We start from the raw sequence: 18,261 nt of genomic DNA on the forward strand, positions 1-18,261 counted from the left end.
GTTAAAACACCTATTAAATGGTCTGCCTAATTCAAACTTAAAGGGACATTCCAGCCAAAATTGGAATACACAAGGATACATTTTAGATTTGAATAGAAGCATTTTTGTAATATACATGTATTAGCAAAAATGCTTGTAATAAAAGCTATAGCTGTTTCAAATGTGTCTCTAAGTATGCAGCGTGCACCAGCATTTTAAACACAGCACTTGCTTAGAGAGCCTAAGGTGCTTGTACCATCTGGTAATTAATCAATTTGTTAATTGCTGACATGATACAAGCCCCACTGGCACTCTGAGCAGCTGCAGCACTTAAAATGCTGGTGCACTGAAAATATCTAGTTATGCTTCACATGCACATGCATAGAAAAATGTTAACACTAAAACAGTTATAACTTTTAATAGAAACATTTTTGCAAATACATGTATAATGGAAATATATTTCTATTCAAAAGATGTCTATGTGCATTTACATTTTCAGCGGAATGTCCCTTTAAGGTAACAGTTGCATAAAAGTACTCATTAACAAAATGAAGGTATGCACTATGTTTAAATGCATCAGTGTAATAGATAAAAAAAACTCTATGAAATTACCAACCTACTTTGAACAAATTTAGGTCAATTTTCACCTCAATACAAAGAATGTAGAGCATAGCGCTACATAGGAAATAAGAGTTTATTCAGTGGGCACACTCATTTATACATACACTTATTCATATATGACTCTCATATTAACTCTTATAATGGAAAAGCTCTTTTTATAATTAATATACGGTGAGATTACGAGTCAGCCTTAAAAAGCAGCGTTGAGAGGTCCCAACGCTGCTTTTTAACGCCCGCTGGTATTACAAGTCTGGCAGGTACAGGTGTACCGCTCACTTTTCTTCCGCGACTCAAGCTTACCGCAAATCCCCTTACGTAAATTGCGTATCCTATCTTTTTATTAGGATTTTCCTAACGCCGGTATTACGAGTCTTGGAAGAAGTGAGCGGTAGACCCTCTCCTGTCAAGACTCCTACCGCATTTAAAAGTCAATAGTGAAGAGTTTTATGGGCTAACGCCTTAACATAAAACTCTTAACTAAAGTGCTACAAAGTACACAAACACCCATAAACTACCTATTAACCCCTAAACCGAGCCCCCCCCCCACATCGCAAACACTTAAATACACTTTTAACCCCTAATCTGCCGACCGGACATTGCCGCCACTTTAATAAATATATTAACCCCTAAACCGCCGCACTCCCGCCTCGCAAACACTAGTTAAATTTTATTAACCCCTAATCTGCCGTCCCTAACATCGCCGACACCTACCTACATTTATTAACCCCTAATCTGCCGCCCCCAATGTCACTGCTACTATATTAAATGTATTAACCCCTAAACCTAAGTCTAACCCTAAGTCTATCCCCCCTAACTTAAATATAATTTAAATAAAACTAAATAAAATTACTACAATTAAATAAATGATTCCTATTTATAACTAAATACTTACCTATAAAATAAACCATAAGCTAGCTACAATATAACTAATAGTTACAATGTAGCTAGCCTAGGGTTTATTTTTATTTTACAGGCAACTTTGTATTTATTTTAACTAGGTACAATAGTTATTAAATAGTTATTAACTATTTAATAACTACCAAGCTAAAATAAATACAAAAGTACCTGTAAAATAAATCCTAACCTAAATTACAATTACACCTAACACTACACTATAATTAAATTAATTACTAAATTACCTACAATTAACTACAATTAAATAAAATAAACTAAAGTACGAAAAAAAAATTACTGAAAAAAATAAAATAATTACAAGAGTTTTAAACTAATTACACCTAATCTAATCCCCCTAATAAAATAAAAAAGCCCCCCAAAATAATAAAAATTCTTACCCTATACTAAATTACAAATAGCCCTTAAAAGGGCTTTTTGCGGGGCATTGCCCCAAAGTAATCAGCTATTTTACCTGTAAAAAAAAATACAATACCCCCCAACATTAAAACCCACCACCCACACACCCAACCCTACTCTAAAACAAACCCAATCCCCCTTAATAAAACCTAACACTAACCCCTTGAAGATCACCCTACCGTGAGACGTCTTCACCCATCCGGGCACAAGTGGTCCTCCAGATGGGCAGAAGTCTTCATACAGGCGGCATATTCTTTCTTCATCCATCCAGAGCGGGTCCATCTTGAAGCCAGCCGATGCAGAGCATCCATCCAGACCGACGACTACACGACGAATGACGGTTCCTTTCAATGACGTCATCCAAGATGGCGTCCCTTGAATTCCGATTGGCTGATAGGATTCTATCAGTCAATCGGAATTAAGGTAGGAAAAATCCTATTGGCTGATCCAATCAGCCAATAGGATTGAGCTCACATTCTATTGGCTGTTCCAATCAGCCATTAGTAAAGGGTGATCTTCAAGGGGGTAGTGTTAGGTTTTATTAAGGGGGATTGGGTGGGTTTTAGAGTAGGGTTGGGTGTGTGGGTGGTGGGTTTTAATGTTGGGAGGGTATTGTATTTTTTTTTACAGGTAAAAGAGCGGATTACTTTGGGGCAATGCCCAGCAAAAAGCCCTTTTAAAGGCCATTTGTAATTTAGTATAGGGTAGGGATTTTTATTATTTTGGGGGGCTTTTTTATTTTATTAGGGGGATTAGATTAGGTGTAATTAGTTTAAAATTCTTGTAATTATTTTATTTTTTTCTGTAATTTAGTGTTTGTTTTTATTCGTACTTTAGTTTATTTAATTTAATTGTAATTAATTGTAATTAATTTATTTAATTTATTTAATGATAGTGTAGTGTTAGGTGTAATTGTAACATAGGTTAGGGTTTATTTTACAGGTAAATTTGTACTTATTTTAACTAGGAAGTTATTAAATAGTTAATAACTATTTAATAACTATTGTACATAGTTAAAATAAATACAAAGTTGCCTGTAAAATAAAAATAAACCTTAAGCTAGATACAATGTAACTATTAGTTATATTGTAGCTAGCTTAGGGTTTATTTTCTAGGTAAGTATTTAGTTTTAAATAGGAATTATTTATTTAATTGTAGTAATTTGATTTAGATTATTTTAAATTATATTTAAATTAGGTGGGGTTAGGATTAGGGTTAGATTTAGATTTAGGGGTTAATAACTTTATTATAGTGGCGGTGACGTTGGCGGCGGCGGCAGATTAGTGGTTAATAAGTGTAGTTAGGTGCCGGCGACATTGGGGGCGGCAGAGTAGGGGTTAATAAATAAAAAGTAGGTGTCGGCGATGTTGGGGGCAGCAGATTAGGGGTTCATAGGGATAATGTAGGTGGCATCGGTGTCCGGAGCGGCAGATTAGGGGTTAATAATATAATGCAAGTGTCGGCGATGTCGGGGGCGGTAGATTAGGGGTTAATAAGTGTAAGATTAGGGGTGTTTAGACTCAGGGTTCATGTTAGGGTGTTAGGTGTAGACATAACTTTTGTTTCCCCATAGGAATCAATGGGGCTGCGTTAGAAGCTGAACGCTGCTTTTTTGCAGGTGTTTTTTTCAGCCGATTCTGCCCCATTGATTCCTATGGGGAAATCGTGCACGAGCACTTTTTGCCAGCTCACCGCTACCGTATGCAACGCTGGTATTGAGCTGAGATGTGGAGCTAAATTTTGCTCTACGCTCACCTTTTTGCGGCTAACGCCGGGTTAAAAAAAACCTGTAATACCAGCGTTGTCTTAAGTGAGCGGTGAAAAAAAAATGCTCATTAGCAACGCATCCCTGTTACTGCAAAACTCGTAATCTCGGTGATAGTAAGTATAACCTCTGAAAGATGCATAAATCTTTTATGTAAATAATTCTATTTTACTCTTGCTTTAAAGCATATCACGGTCACCACTGGGGTGGACATTCCATTCTATTGCTTGCCATCTAAAAGTAGAATTGCTTTTCTGATTTTGTGAAATGTTGTACTAGAGGAGTGGAAGCTTCACCAATATTAATGGGTTGGATAGATGCTTAATTATTCTAGACCCGATGTCTTAGGTTGTAAAAGACCTACATATTGAACATGGCACTGAATGCAGGTAATCACATATATGACATAAGTAGAAGTACAGTTGTGGCAACAATATATAGATTTTTTTCCCCGTAACCTCTGGCTTACACTGGTCAGAGACAATAATAAATTCACAAGGTTTGCATCTCTTGCTTCCACATCTTTACAATCCCTTAAGTAACAGCCATGAACTACCAGTCTTATTATGTTCTGATAAACTAGATGGTTATAGATAGTTTCCTAGGGTTTTACATCTCCTATAGGAGCAGTGCAGGCTCCTCTATAGGACCACAGGTGCACGTGAACCCCTGAGAGAAAGGGGGAAAAAAACCTTTATAGCTAAATAAATATCATTTTTCCAATAGCCCTCTATCGGAAAAATTATATTTATTCAACTAAAAAGGGTTCCAGTCCAATTTTGTAAAACAATTTTTTTGCTGTTTTTACTTCTATCACACCACACGTGCGATAGAAAGAAGTATAGACTTCAAGCTCTTTGCACTTATTTCTAAGTGCCTGCAGCGCCGCCCTCCAACCCAGCCCTTAACCTTCGTAATTGCACAGTTTTGGCTGAGCGAGTGAGAGCCATGTGAGTGTAAGTGATGACGGTGTGCGGGAGAAGGAGCCTGGCCGGCGCGAGCACACAAGCCTTTTGAAAGGGTGCACAGCTGAAGACAAATATACTTTTTTTATTACATATTTATTTAAATGGTGGCAGTCTGGGAGAGAGCTTTTAAATCTTATTTACAGCTGGGATCAGGAGGTGGTTTGTGAGTCGCGACTCACAGAGGGATGGCAACAGAGTTGGAGGAGTGAAAGGTAAGTAACCCTGACACTTGACACGGCTTTTCATTTTTTTAATCAGCAAGCAGCTGTTATACAAATAAGAATGGGACCATTCCCATCCATTAGGTCCAAAATATATGAGCTCACTGAGACAGGGCACGCTAAAATCCCCACCCACTGCCTGTGGTGAAGTGCAGCTGAGGCTTGCCTGCTGACACTGAATTTAGCTTTGAGTGTGGGAGCTGTGTTTATTAAAACTACTGGGCTCCTGTCCTGCCTTTTTGCTGTGTTATTTCCTTTGCATTCATGATTCATCTGATTGTTGTAATAGGAGCCCTCACTAATCAGGCAGTGTGACAGACAGTCTGGTGTCTTCTGCCCCTTCACACTTCCTACACAAAGTCTAAATGACTTTATTAACTGAATACAATTGCTTATCAAATCCATCATACATTTTCATGATTTATGTATTGTGAACCCCCATTTAAATAACCCATGAGCTGCCACTGTATAAGAGCATCTTACTTCATTCTTAACACAGTTAATCAATTTTTCATCAGCCACTAAGATCCCACATTTTTTTTAAACAATATTGCAAATCAAATGGTTGTCCCCTACTTCCATTTCTGTGTCTCTGATCTTTAAGAAATTGCTTCCTATCCATCTCCCTAAATTGTCTCTCAGCTGCATCAATAATGGATTTAGAGTATCTACTCTGTCTTAATCTCACCTTGAGATCATCTGCTTGTTTTCTATATACTATAGGATCGGTGCAATTCCTTTCTATCCAGACAAATTGCACTATTGCCACCTCAAAGGGCACTGGGGTGACAACTTTGGGCATGTAATAAAGTAATACCAGTAATAGGTTTTCTGTAAATACTAGTTGTTATTTTCCCATCCTCCAAACCAGTCCATGTAATATCTAAAAAGTTTATCTTAATTTTCTGAATTTCATAGGTAAATCTTTACCCAGTGTTATCATTAATTAACTGGACAAACTGTAAAAAAATTTGATCAGATCCAAGCCAAATAAAAAGCAGGCCATCTATATATCGCTAGTAGATCTTATCTTTGTAGAGGTTGAGATCTCCATATATGTGGGGCAGCTCCCACCAACCCATAAAAAGGTTGGCGTTAGACAAAAAAAAAAAAAAAGAATTATCTACATGGGGAGAGATGTTTTTTTACATTTATACATCTTTCAGAGGTTATACTTCCTATATTAATTGTGTCACAGATAAAGAAATCTAAAGCACAAGATCAAAAAAATCCCAAAACGATGTGAAATCAACACCACAAAGTTTAATATATATTTATCAAACTACTCACAAACATCAAAAGCAATGTGCATATCAGAAGATAAACTCATCTCTCCCATGGGACTGAGACTGTGTGATGTATTTAGTTACCGCACTAGCCGGCATGTGACGTCACATCACCACCCAGCGAAAGAGCGCCTGAGAACTCCACCCCTACCTCTCAATACTCACCGGGGACTCACACTGTTAACCCAAACAGGTTTCCCGGCAGATTGTGGCCGCTTTCTCAAGAGGTTCCTAGTAGTGCATTGCTGCTCATTCAATAAAGGATGCCAATAGAATGAAGCAAATTTGATGTTAGAAGTTAACTGGAAAGTTGTATGAAATTGTATGCTCTATCTTTATTAGGAATATTTTTTGACAAAATATACCAAGTGAACAAAGCAAATTAGATAAGAGAAGTAAAGTGAAAAATTATTTTTAAATTGCATGCTCTATGTGAACCTTAAAAGTTTAATTTTGACTTTACTGTTCCTTTAACATTGATTTTGGGGATGCTGCAAGTGGCATGGTATAAAGTGTAGTGCATCCATGAAATGGTTATATTGATGTGACATGAAGAGGGGTGATTAAAGGTTATACAAGTTCAATTATATACAGAAAAGTGCTGACAGATTCAGAGATCCAGGTTTTATGGACACTGGCTTAAAAACACATTTTGCATATTCACAGTGTAATTTGCCTGACATCCCTAGGCCAATTTTACACTCACTACTATCCAAAGCGACACAACCATATATTTTACAAACTGAATTGTGACTATTTGTGGCTTAAAGGGACACTGAAGTGAAAAAAAAAACAGCATTAATCAAATAAATGCGACTAAACAATACACTTGTCAATGTACTCTTTGTTTCAAATATAAACCTTTTCACTGCAATCGTTATTTGTAAATGTATTATTTTCCAAACCCCCTCTAGGGGGTACTGGTTCCAGTAGTCCTATCCGGGCTGACAACCCAGGTAGGAATATGGCGACATATAGCCGTGATGCGCCTGTGCAAGCATCAGCTTCGTCAATGACTACGTCAGTCACTGATTCTCTCGATTGTCAAGGTAAGTGCTGTGTGCTGTGAGAATCTCCCTAGTTTTAACGAAGAAGTTATTATTGTTGAAATCAATAATGAATAAAGGGTTTCAGGCAGCAGCGGCTTCAACTAACAAACTGCTCATGCACGATATTGCCGGACTGCCTAAAATTTATTTTAATTATATTCATGGAAACGTCAGCTGATTGGATTATGAAAAGGACAATTGTACAGTCCATATTAGTGGGCTGGCTCGAATTACGCCATTACATGAATTATAAAATGCTTTTTTACTATGTTAAAGACATCATTGGACAGTGAAAATAAGTGAACTTGATAAGTATAATCATCACAATACCGTATTTATATTCGTTATACACACACAAATCAGTAATCCTTTAAATTGATTGTAAACTTTAATTAATTAAAGCCCTGTATCAAATAATAATCTTAAAAACGGGCGGATTAATTCATTATTTTTTAAAATACCTTTGCGTTATGGTTAACATAACGCCGATCCTCCACCCGCATCTCCTGCTTTCATTAGCAGAACGATGACGAATCCGGCTTCCTCCAATCATTGCATGCACCACACACTGGATGCCAAAGGAGGCACACAAACGATTGGAGGAAGCCGGATTCGTCATTGTTCTGCTAATGAAAGCAGAAGATGCGGGCGGAGAATCGTCATGATGTTTACTATAACGCAAAGGTAAGTATTTAAAAATTATGAGTCTTTGTAAGCTTTAATGAATTACAGTGCCCCTGTTTTTAAGATTATTATTTGATACTGAGATTTAATTTGATAAAGTTTACAATCACTTTAACTTTTCCTTTTTACCACATCACATTTTTGCCACGTCCTTATCTTTCTCTGAATATATAGGGGCCTTGGCTCCTAGAGAATAAGTTAAAAGTGTATAAGAAGAGAAAAATGAAGATCAGAATATTCCAAGCTCCGTCCATGTTGTGTTTTTCCGCTCTCCCAGCCTTCATATTAGGTAAATGGCAAAGCTGTGCAAAATATCATAAAAACCTCTACTGTGATAATAAGTAATGTGTAATTATGACAAATACAAGTTTAATAAAGTGCTGATCAGCTCTGGAGTTTGTATGTACCTTAGCAGGCAAAGCTATTATATGAGTAACCAGCAAGTATTCATCAAGCAGCATACAATTACTGTCTGTGCTTTGTGTAAGGGGACTTGATGAATCAGGAATAATGAGTCTTTTAGCACTTTATAAAATCTTTAGCTTCTGGTTCAGGTATATATTTAAGACAAGGCCAGTGAGACATGGGCTCCGACGACAAATCACAACATGATCTTACAGATGCTCAAAAGGTAGGTTCAACTATCTCCAAGTTAAACCCTATTGATTTTAAAGCTTTAATTTCTATGCATTTGGAATAATTTAATATTTACAAACTGCATGTATATAGTTGTGTGGTGGGAATAGGCAGGGCTGGATTGGCATACCAGGATACCAGGAGATTTCCCGGTGGGCTGCAGCAGCTGGGGCTGGAAAGCTACAATTTAAAGGGCTGACTAATGGATGCAACTGGGTTGTAGGGGGCCTATATAACATCAATCTGACATTTTTATTTAATACAAAGTAATATAATTTAATTCTGAAAAAAATATTGGGGAAGGAGTGTCCCAGTAATCCCCTTTGAGAAAAATGGGGCATGTGCATTCTACCGACTCAACAGAAAATAGGGCTGGTCTTTATATTTTTCCAGGGCTGCTTTTTATTCCCAGTCCGGCCCTGGGAATAGGGACTGTAGAATGGAAGCAGCTAAAGACGTGACACAGAAAGGGAAGTATTTGTGCTTCCCAACACTCATTTAGCCATTTGTGATCCTTAAATGGGTCTAGGAAAGCTCACATAATCAGGTTCAACAATAACATTGTTATTATTTCAGTTGTTCATTAGCATCAGTCCAAAGGGAGCACTGCACTTTTAATCTTCACTGAAGTCTAAAGTACTTTGCAGCTCTCTCTGTCATTAAGGAGTTAATATTTGTCTGAGCTGAGCACTATTGGCTGCTGTAAAAGCTCATCTCTCATTTTGAGAGTTACAGAAGATGCTGCATAATCAGCTTTAGGAGAGGTATTAATTATAGTACTGCATGACTTGAAATACATTTAATCTAGTGCATTAAATAACACAGTAATAACACTCTGGCACATCTTTTAGGAAAAAGTGTTTTTTGGAAAAAATGCAGCTTATTACTGGACAACAATAAGCAAACTAAGTACTGCAGTCTTCTGCAAACCTAAAGTACTTGCTTCAACGTTTAATTTACTGTCTAGAAATTGATGTCTGAAAGTGTTTTTCCTTCTTCAGCTAATGCTGTGAACAAAGAATTTTACAGGGATTTAGAAGGAAGATTTTGCATTAAGTCATTGTTATGTGTTTATACCTATAGAAATAGTTCACACTAAGACTAAATAATTTGTTGTATTTGCTGTCACATTCTCCTATGGCACCAAAAAGGTTAACAGATGAGGACTGACATGTCAGGCCCCGCCCTCATCTAGGGAGGGTGTTGTCTGGCTTGTGCAACATGCGTATACCCAGGTAAGCAAGCGTATGAAGAAGAGACAATATGAATGCAGACTGACAAGTTAGGTAGGAAGCTACATGGCTAGGGAAATAAAAACACCTGGCTGTTTCCTGGCAACATGTGAGCGGTCAGTACAGGAGGGGCACTGATCTGCACTTATCACATGAGCCTTGTGCCTGTCACTTTCCTGTGTAAGGGGTAGAGTCTGTGGACTGAGGATTTCCTTCTCAGGGTATCTGAAGCTGCAGTGGAAAACAATACAAAGACTTATAACTGCTTACAGTAGAAATCTTGTACAGACTGCAGAAAGCAGCTTCATCATGTTGGCACTAACGGAATACTTCAGCTCTCAGGAAAACCTTTACAGTAATCAGATTCAGTTTTTGTATTAATAAGGGAATACATTACATATATATTTTTTTTAAATATTGTGGCTCTTGAATCCTGATCAAAATGATGAGATACACAACTGGAACAACTGGAACAACTGTCACGACAGCAGAAACATCAAACTCTCAAAAACCAGTAAGTACTAAAGTGTCTGTGATTACATCTAACTGCAGTGCCAGCCGAACCTAATTATGATTCAATTCTAATTTGTTTTACCTTTGTGACTTTTTTTTACAGTATTTAATCCCTATTGATTTCATTTAGTTTTTTTGTCCTTACTGTCTGTTAGATGGTATCTGCTACTGCAGTCGGTTGTGTTTATTCATTTATTATAAACCAAACAACACTTTTTTTGCTATTTCTTGCCACAGGAACTAGAAATGAAAATGACACATTACGTACACAGTGATGGTGAGGACGAGAGGAATATTGACAGTAGACACACAAACATACACACACAAACATACACACACAAACATACACATACAAACATACACATACAAACATACACATACAAACATACACACACAAACATACACACACAAACATACACATACAAACATACACACACAAACATACACATACAAACATACACACACAAACATACACATACAAACATACACATACACATACAAACATACACACACAAACATACACACACAAACATACACATACAAACATACACATACAAACATACACATACAAACATACACATACAAACATACACATACAAACATACACATACAAACATACACATACACATACAAACATACACATACAAGCATACACACTAGGGAAGGGTGAATGTGTTGAAATTGTCATTTGTTTTGTAGAATGAATAGTCTTGTGGACATTAGAAATTTCGAACGTAACATTCGATTTAACAAATGCTATTCAGAAGTTCAATAGTTCATGCGGTAGGGAATTTAGTAAATTTATACATAATAGATACAAATATATGAATTTGAATGTTTCTATTTCAAATGTTGCATAATTTGAATATTATATTTAAAGAGAGCATTAGAAATACTATTACAAGTATATTGATTACAATTTTTCAAATTTGAATACTGCATAATTCAAAACAAATTATTAGAAAAATTTGAATCGAATATTACATTTAAAGAAAGCATTAGAAACACTACTACATTAAACAAACCTTAGAATGTTGTACAAACATTAGAAATTTGAAATGAACAATTGTGTTTAAATTGGTTTCATTTTTCGAATGTTGCAAAACATTAGCGTATTCCTAATACACACACACTCATACACAACATAAAACACTTACTAAATTCTCATCACATCATTTTTTAGAGCATTCATTTTTAATATTCCCCTGCAAAGTCATGTGAAACCACAACCAAGTTACCGCTTCACCTGCCATAACAAACAGACAACTCATAATTATCTAGTATTTGTTCAGAATCTTGGCAGTACATAATAATAATATTTGTCTATGTGCTGCAAACCCCATAGGAAATAATGCCGCAATAATAAACAGATCATTCTTGGTGGGTCTTGCAGATATCACAAATAGGGTTGTCAGCTGTCCCCCACAAAAATACTGGACAACCACCTTGGTAACTTGCCATAGTTAGTAGGTGGGGGCACACAAATGAGGCCCCACCCTTTGAATCTGCAATATATATTTTTCATAACAAAGCAGTCATTTTATCCTCTTGGCTGCCAGTATCACACACAGAGTGGTCATACAACTCTTTCTGACTACCAGTAGCACACACAAATCTGTGGCCCAGTAAAAATATTCAGATTTTACCCAAGTTCCTACACAAAACACACAGAACAGTATTTTATCACCCAGACTTCCCTTAAAAAATCTAATACAGTTTTTATTTTTACCATCATAGACTGCCAGTAACACATGGAGAAGTACATGTGTAATGAGGCCTTTAAAACGTAGCTGCCACTCACAGTACGTAAACAAATGGACATTTAAGTGTCCAGTATTTTTGTACAGATCTTGCTCAAATATTGGACTGTCCGGTTAAATACTGGACACCTGGCAACCCTAATCACAAAACTTTATGAACAAAGCGAGATATTCATCAAAGCGCATTAAAAATAAAAACACAAACTGTGATTTAGAAATGAAGAGTGTGGTCAGTGCACTAATATTAAACAACAGGCAAAGTAGGCCTTGGAAAAAAATTCTTGTATATTTTTCTTTTATGGCGTGACTTTTTAGCATTTATATGCATATACAATGGAAATATGCCTTTTTTCAAGTGTTTAATTGATTTATATGTGAGAGGCATTCATCAGCCAATTGTACGATTACTTATTCCTTTTAATATGGTGGTTGCATCCACGTGACTATTTATATTTTTAATCCTTAAATTTTTCCTTTTGTGATTCAGATAGAGCATGCAATTTTAAGCAACTTTCTAATTTACTTTATTCTCTTGGTATCTTTATTTGAAAAGCAAGAATGCAAGTTTAGATGCCGGTCCATTTTTGGTGAACAACCTGGGTTGTCCTTGCTCATTGGACAGCACCAATAAACAAGGGTGTCCATAGTACTGAACCAAAAATTGGCTGACTCCTTAGCTTAGATGCCTTCTTTTTCAAATAAAGATAGCAAGAGAACGAATAGAAAATTTGATAATAGGAGTAAATTAGAAAGTTGCTTAAAATTGCATGCTCTACCTGAATCATGAAAGAAAAAATTTGGGTTTAGTGTCCCTTTAAAGACTTTTATAGGGTTGCCTCATTTGCTATAAAAAACAAGGGAGGACAGTAATTATGAGTAAACATAATAAACTGTGTGGAAATGTAAACAGACATTTAAATCAAAGGTTTATACGCTTTACAGTGATGTGTAAAGAGCAATAATTTATTTTAATATAAATTCACAGATCTATTTGATTAAAGGAAACCATGCAACGTCTGCTATGCTATGGTCATGGACGTCCATAGAAGGCTTTTTAGTTAAGGGGGCCAAGAAAATAAATTGCCCTGAACTAAATTATATAAATGATAACTAATACAGAAAGAGAGAGCTGCTTATTATACACTCAAGCTTCATATTATTTAAAAAATAAAGTGACCCAAGTGCAAAATCTAATGGGGTTATTTGCCATTTGATGCCTAAGGAGCTAGTTTACTGACACATGAGGTATGTAGGGAAGTGATGCCGCTCTGTTGCAATATATAGCTATTGAAGTGACTTGTCTTAATGAAGAGCTTGTTGATTAGTAGTGAAAATGTTGAACTAGTAGTCCAAATCATACCTTTCTGAGAATTTAAAGGGATAGAAAAGGTAAAAGTGTGTATGGGTATATTTACATATCAATCAGAAACATGTTTTCAATGTAGTTAAATTTGTAAAATGGTTCTAGTGAAAGTTATTACTATTTTTAATGCATACGCACATATGCTGTGAGTGTCCCAAAGAGGTCGCTTGTATGACACAAAATAAGTCTTCAGTGACACAATACACAGCACTGTGAGCTCTCTCCACAGGCATGGTGTTTAAATCCTAATCCTCTAGTCACACACAGCATATGTGTGTATGCCGCTGAAACAGTAAAAACTTTTACTAGAAGCATTTCTACTAATGAATATATATTGCAATGATGCTTTTCTTTTAAATTGAAATGTATTCATCTATGTTTTAAATTTTGCCCTTTCTATCCCTTTAATTAAGGTAATATCACTTGCAACTCTTCTGTTCCTTGGTATATTACTTTTTTGAACAAGGAATTGTTTTCTCAATATAATGACAGGGCAAAGGCATTCTGCTGCCTGGGGCACATACTTATACGTGTGTGAGTATGTATTTTCCTTGCATACCAGAGACTTAAAGTTTTAAGGTGTTGCAGAAGTGCTCATTAAATAGCAAGCATGGATTTAAACCCACAAATCAAATCAATGCAATTTAATCTATTATGGTACAAATTAATTGTACCTTATCATCAAAATGGTAAACATAACAGACATCACCAGAAATCAACCCGATCGAATACGATCGGGTTGATTGACACCCCCTGTGAATCTACAGGGGGCGGAATTGCACCAGAAGTTCACAAGAACTGCTGGTGCAATGATAAATTCAGACAGCGTATGCTGTCGGCATTTATCGATGTGCAGCGGACATGATCCGCAATATCGGATCATGTCCGCTCACACAATGATAATTCGGCCCCTTAGTGTTATTGATATGTTAATTTTTACAATTATTGCTGAAAAGTATTTAAAAATGGTAATGGTAAAAAGTTTAGGGCAATAAATAAACCTCAGGGTACTTTGTGAATATGCGGCAGTTCTTGGAAATAAAAAGTCCACTTTAGTGAAATGATAAAACCAGATATTTATGGCCCAATTGTCCTAGTCCATGACCTATTCCACCTGGCAACTCTCACTGCTCTTGCGTGACCTATTGTGTGAGCGCAGGACTTGTCAATCATTCTGGTTGATCCTGACCAGGAGGATTTAAAGGGACAGTCAACACCAGAATTGTTGTTGTTTTAAAAGATAGATAATCCCTTTATTACCCATTCCCCAGTTTTGCATAACCAACACAGTTATAATAATACACTTTTTACCCCTGTGATTAACTTGTATCTAAGCATCTTCTGACAAACCCCTGATCACATGACATTTTATTTATTACCTATTGACTTTCATTTTAGCCAATTAGTGCAGTGTCTGCCACAATCCACGGGCGTGCTCACAATGTTATCTATAGGGTTTACCTGAACTAGCTCTCCCCTGTTGTGAAAAGCAAATACAAAAGCATGTGATTAGAGGCGGCCTTCAAGGGCTTAGAAATTATCATATGAGCCTTCCTAGGTTTGCTTTCAACTAAGAATACCAAAAGAACGAACCAAAATTGGTGATAAAAGTAAATTGGAAAGTTGTTTAAAATTACATTCCCTATTTGAAACATGAAAGTTTTTTTTGGACTTGACTGTCCCTTTAACTCTGCCCCCTTTGAGGCCTTAAGACTGCAGCTACTTAAAGGAATAGTATATTCAAAATTAATCTTTCATGATGCAGATAGAGCATGCAATTTTAAGCAACTTTCTAATTTACTCCTATTATTATTTTTTTCTTTATTCACTTCGTATCTTTATTTGAAAAAGCAGGAATGTAATGAAAGAAGCTGGACCATTTTTGGCTCAGAACCTGGGTAGCACTTTCTGATTGATGTCTAAATGTAGCCACCAATCAGCAAGAATTAACCAGGTGCTGAACCCAAAATGAGCTGGTTTCAAAGCTTACATTCAAATAAAGATACCAAGAGAATGAAGAAAAAATGATAATAGCAGTAAATTAGAAAGTTGCTTAAAATTGCATGGTCTATCTGAATCATGCAGGTTTAATTTTGACTAGATTGTCCCTTTCAGTAGCATTTCAGGGCCGCTCACGCAAGACTGCAACAATCAGGCCCAAAGCTGTGTCCACTGCTTCATAAATGGGACCCTATATCTAAAATAAGTAGTTCTCTGTAGAGGAAATTGTGTAACTTTTTATACTAAAGGCTACTTTGTTGTACAGTAAGTTTGCTTGGTATAAAATAAGCACATAAAAACACAAAATAGATCACTGTTGGCTACCACAAAATTGAATCATTTTGTATCATACAAGGCTTTATATTAACGAGACATGAACGTCAATACTAAACTTTAATAAATGTAATATAGCATGGAATTACTTCTATTATCAAATTTACATGGTTATCTTTTGTAGGAAAGCATACCTAGGTAGACGTGGGTGTAACAATGCACTACTGGGAGCTAGCTGGTGAATTGTGACTATGCACATATTCCTCTTGCCAGTAGCTCATCAGATGTGATCAGTTAGGTCCCATTAGTGCATTACTCCTCTGGAATGGACTTTAACTATGTATTTAACTGATCTGAAGGGGTTAAACACATAATGCAGAGCCATAATGCAATTGACTTGTTATGGTTATTCTATTTCTGTAACTTTTAGTTTAACAATTTATATTGTAAGCAGAACACAGGGAGGATGTTTTCAGCTCGGTAACTCATCATTTATTTGTATATTACATTTACTGCTGCTATGATGATTCAACTAAACTGCTGTTAAAAGATGAAAGGCCTATAAATAATGAATACACTGCGTATAAATTCAAATAAAGTGAGTTACGGAATGTTTAACATAACATTAATTGTTTTAGTCTTACTAATTATAATCCGGATCTTATATTCATTGACTATATTTGTTTAACAGGCATTTTTTATAGACAATAATTAACTACAATAATGAAACCGTAATTGTGCTAATGTAAAACACCAGCAAAAGCTTATATTCCAGCTTATACATTGGTTATATAATTCTAAGTTGACATCAAACCATAAATCTAACTATTGACGTTTTTCAATAAATTTGGAATCAATATCCAATATATAGGTGGTAATAGAAGCATAATTTGTTCATTGGGTTAGGCGTTTTTGAGGCCAAAATTGTCTATTCCAGTAGATATGGTTTTAAATTAACTTAGGAGAAAAGCATTGGGATGAAAATAATAATAAATAAATGATATTTCAGTAACCCATATGCTCTCTATGTCCTCATCTGCTAGGTATGATGTCATCATGAGTCAGCAGCAGATCTCAGAGAGCAACACGTGCAATGTTTTTATAGTGTGTGTTATAGTGTGTGGAGAAATGAAAGGCTACAGTCATACAAGAGCCCAAGGTCTGAGAGATAAGTCACAGGCCTCACTGAGATGGCGACTTGCCACTACTCTCAGATTCACGATAAAACAGTGTTGTACTATGGAATGTTGGCAAATTGTGAGCACAGTCACTAAGAGAGCAATGGGCCTTGTATGCATTTTGTAACTCACATTTCTTGCATGGTTGCATTGGTATATGCTTTAAATAGGCAAACCTGAAACGATGGGCGTAGAATTCATAATAAATCCCCCCCTTAAACTTTACACTTATTTTGTCGATATTTAAACAGCTAATGAAACTTTAATAAAATACATCTACATGTTATTCACAGAATGATGCATTCAAATAAAACATTAGTCTATCTAGCATTTGTTTAGTATTTAATGTCCCTTTAAGTATATTTGTCGACACCTGATCTAAACCATTTTGACTTTATTGCACCTTTTATTACATATATTATATAATATTTTATTATTTGTAATTAAATAAAAAAAAATATTTCTAGAAGCACTGTTATTCACAAACTGTGAAGTGACCGGAACAGTTTTATTTTTTGCTAAAGTTTATTGTATTTGCCTCTCATCATCTAGGGAGCACTGATTGAGCTACAGATTACTTTGCATTCTACAAGGGAACTTGCAGGGCAAACAATTTCTAATGCACAAGTGACAGATGTGGGTAAAAAGTGATAATAGCCCCATGTACCTCGCCGGTCGTTAAGGGTTTCCTTGTTTATTATAGTGCGGGTCCTGCCGCAAGCAGCGGGGCCACTATTCTCTCCCTCCTCCAGGGTATGTTGCCGGTCCTTAAGTGCATAATACATAAATACATATGTACACACATATATACATATATCTATACATGTATATGTAGGTATCTGCCTGCCTATATATCTATACATGTATATGTAGGTATCTGCCTGCCTATCTATCTATACATGTATATGTAGGTATCTGCCTGCCTTTTCTTCTAACACCTGAGACCTCATTTCTTTAAACCCTTATAACTTTTTTGTGCAATATTTTTTTTAAATATTTTTTTATTACATAGTGTTATTATGAGTGTAAGCGTACTTTGTAATGTATTTGTGATGCATTTTGTGACACTTTTTTGTTTTGTGAAACATCTAACCAGAGCTCTGAGGACACGGCAATCATTTTAGCATAAATTGCGATCACGTATTGAACTTTCAACTTGTAATACAATGGCTTAACCCGATGTGTGCAAACACCCGTGATAAACGACTTTTCGCTTGCGCTTAACTGTTAGCACGCCACTTGTAATCTGGCCCTAAATGGGGAAATGAGCAGGCCAAGAGTATGAGATTATAGAAATAAATATGTTTAAAGAGGGGAATAAATCGACAACAATGACATAGGAGAGTGAGATGAATGAAATGAGTGGGAAAAAACTGTACAGGTAATTGAAATGTTTGGGGGATACAAATATAAAGCAAGAG

At 36.0% G+C, this 18,261-nt stretch overlaps 1 protein-coding gene across 2 annotated transcripts in view; it reads left to right on the top strand.

The window, feature by feature from the left end:
* The first annotated feature begins 9,746 nt into the window (after positions 1–9,746).
* Positions 9,747–18,261, top strand: part of MYZAP (myocardial zonula adherens protein) — a 254,337-nt gene continuing 245,822 nt past the window's right edge. The window contains exon 1 of one of the 2 annotated variants that reach the window (XM_053717520.1): positions 9,747–10,266. In XM_053717520.1, the coding sequence (XP_053573495.1) occupies positions 10,195–10,266 (72 nt within the window). In that variant the 5' untranslated portion in view covers positions 9,747–10,194. The remainder of the gene's footprint in view (positions 10,267–18,261) is intronic. The other variant, XM_053717519.1, reaches the window with a different exon arrangement.

Source organism: Bombina bombina, chromosome 6 (genome assembly GCF_027579735.1).
Source record: "Bombina bombina isolate aBomBom1 chromosome 6, aBomBom1.pri, whole genome shotgun sequence".
Lineage (NCBI taxonomy): Eukaryota > Metazoa > Chordata > Amphibia > Anura > Bombinatoridae > Bombina > Bombina bombina.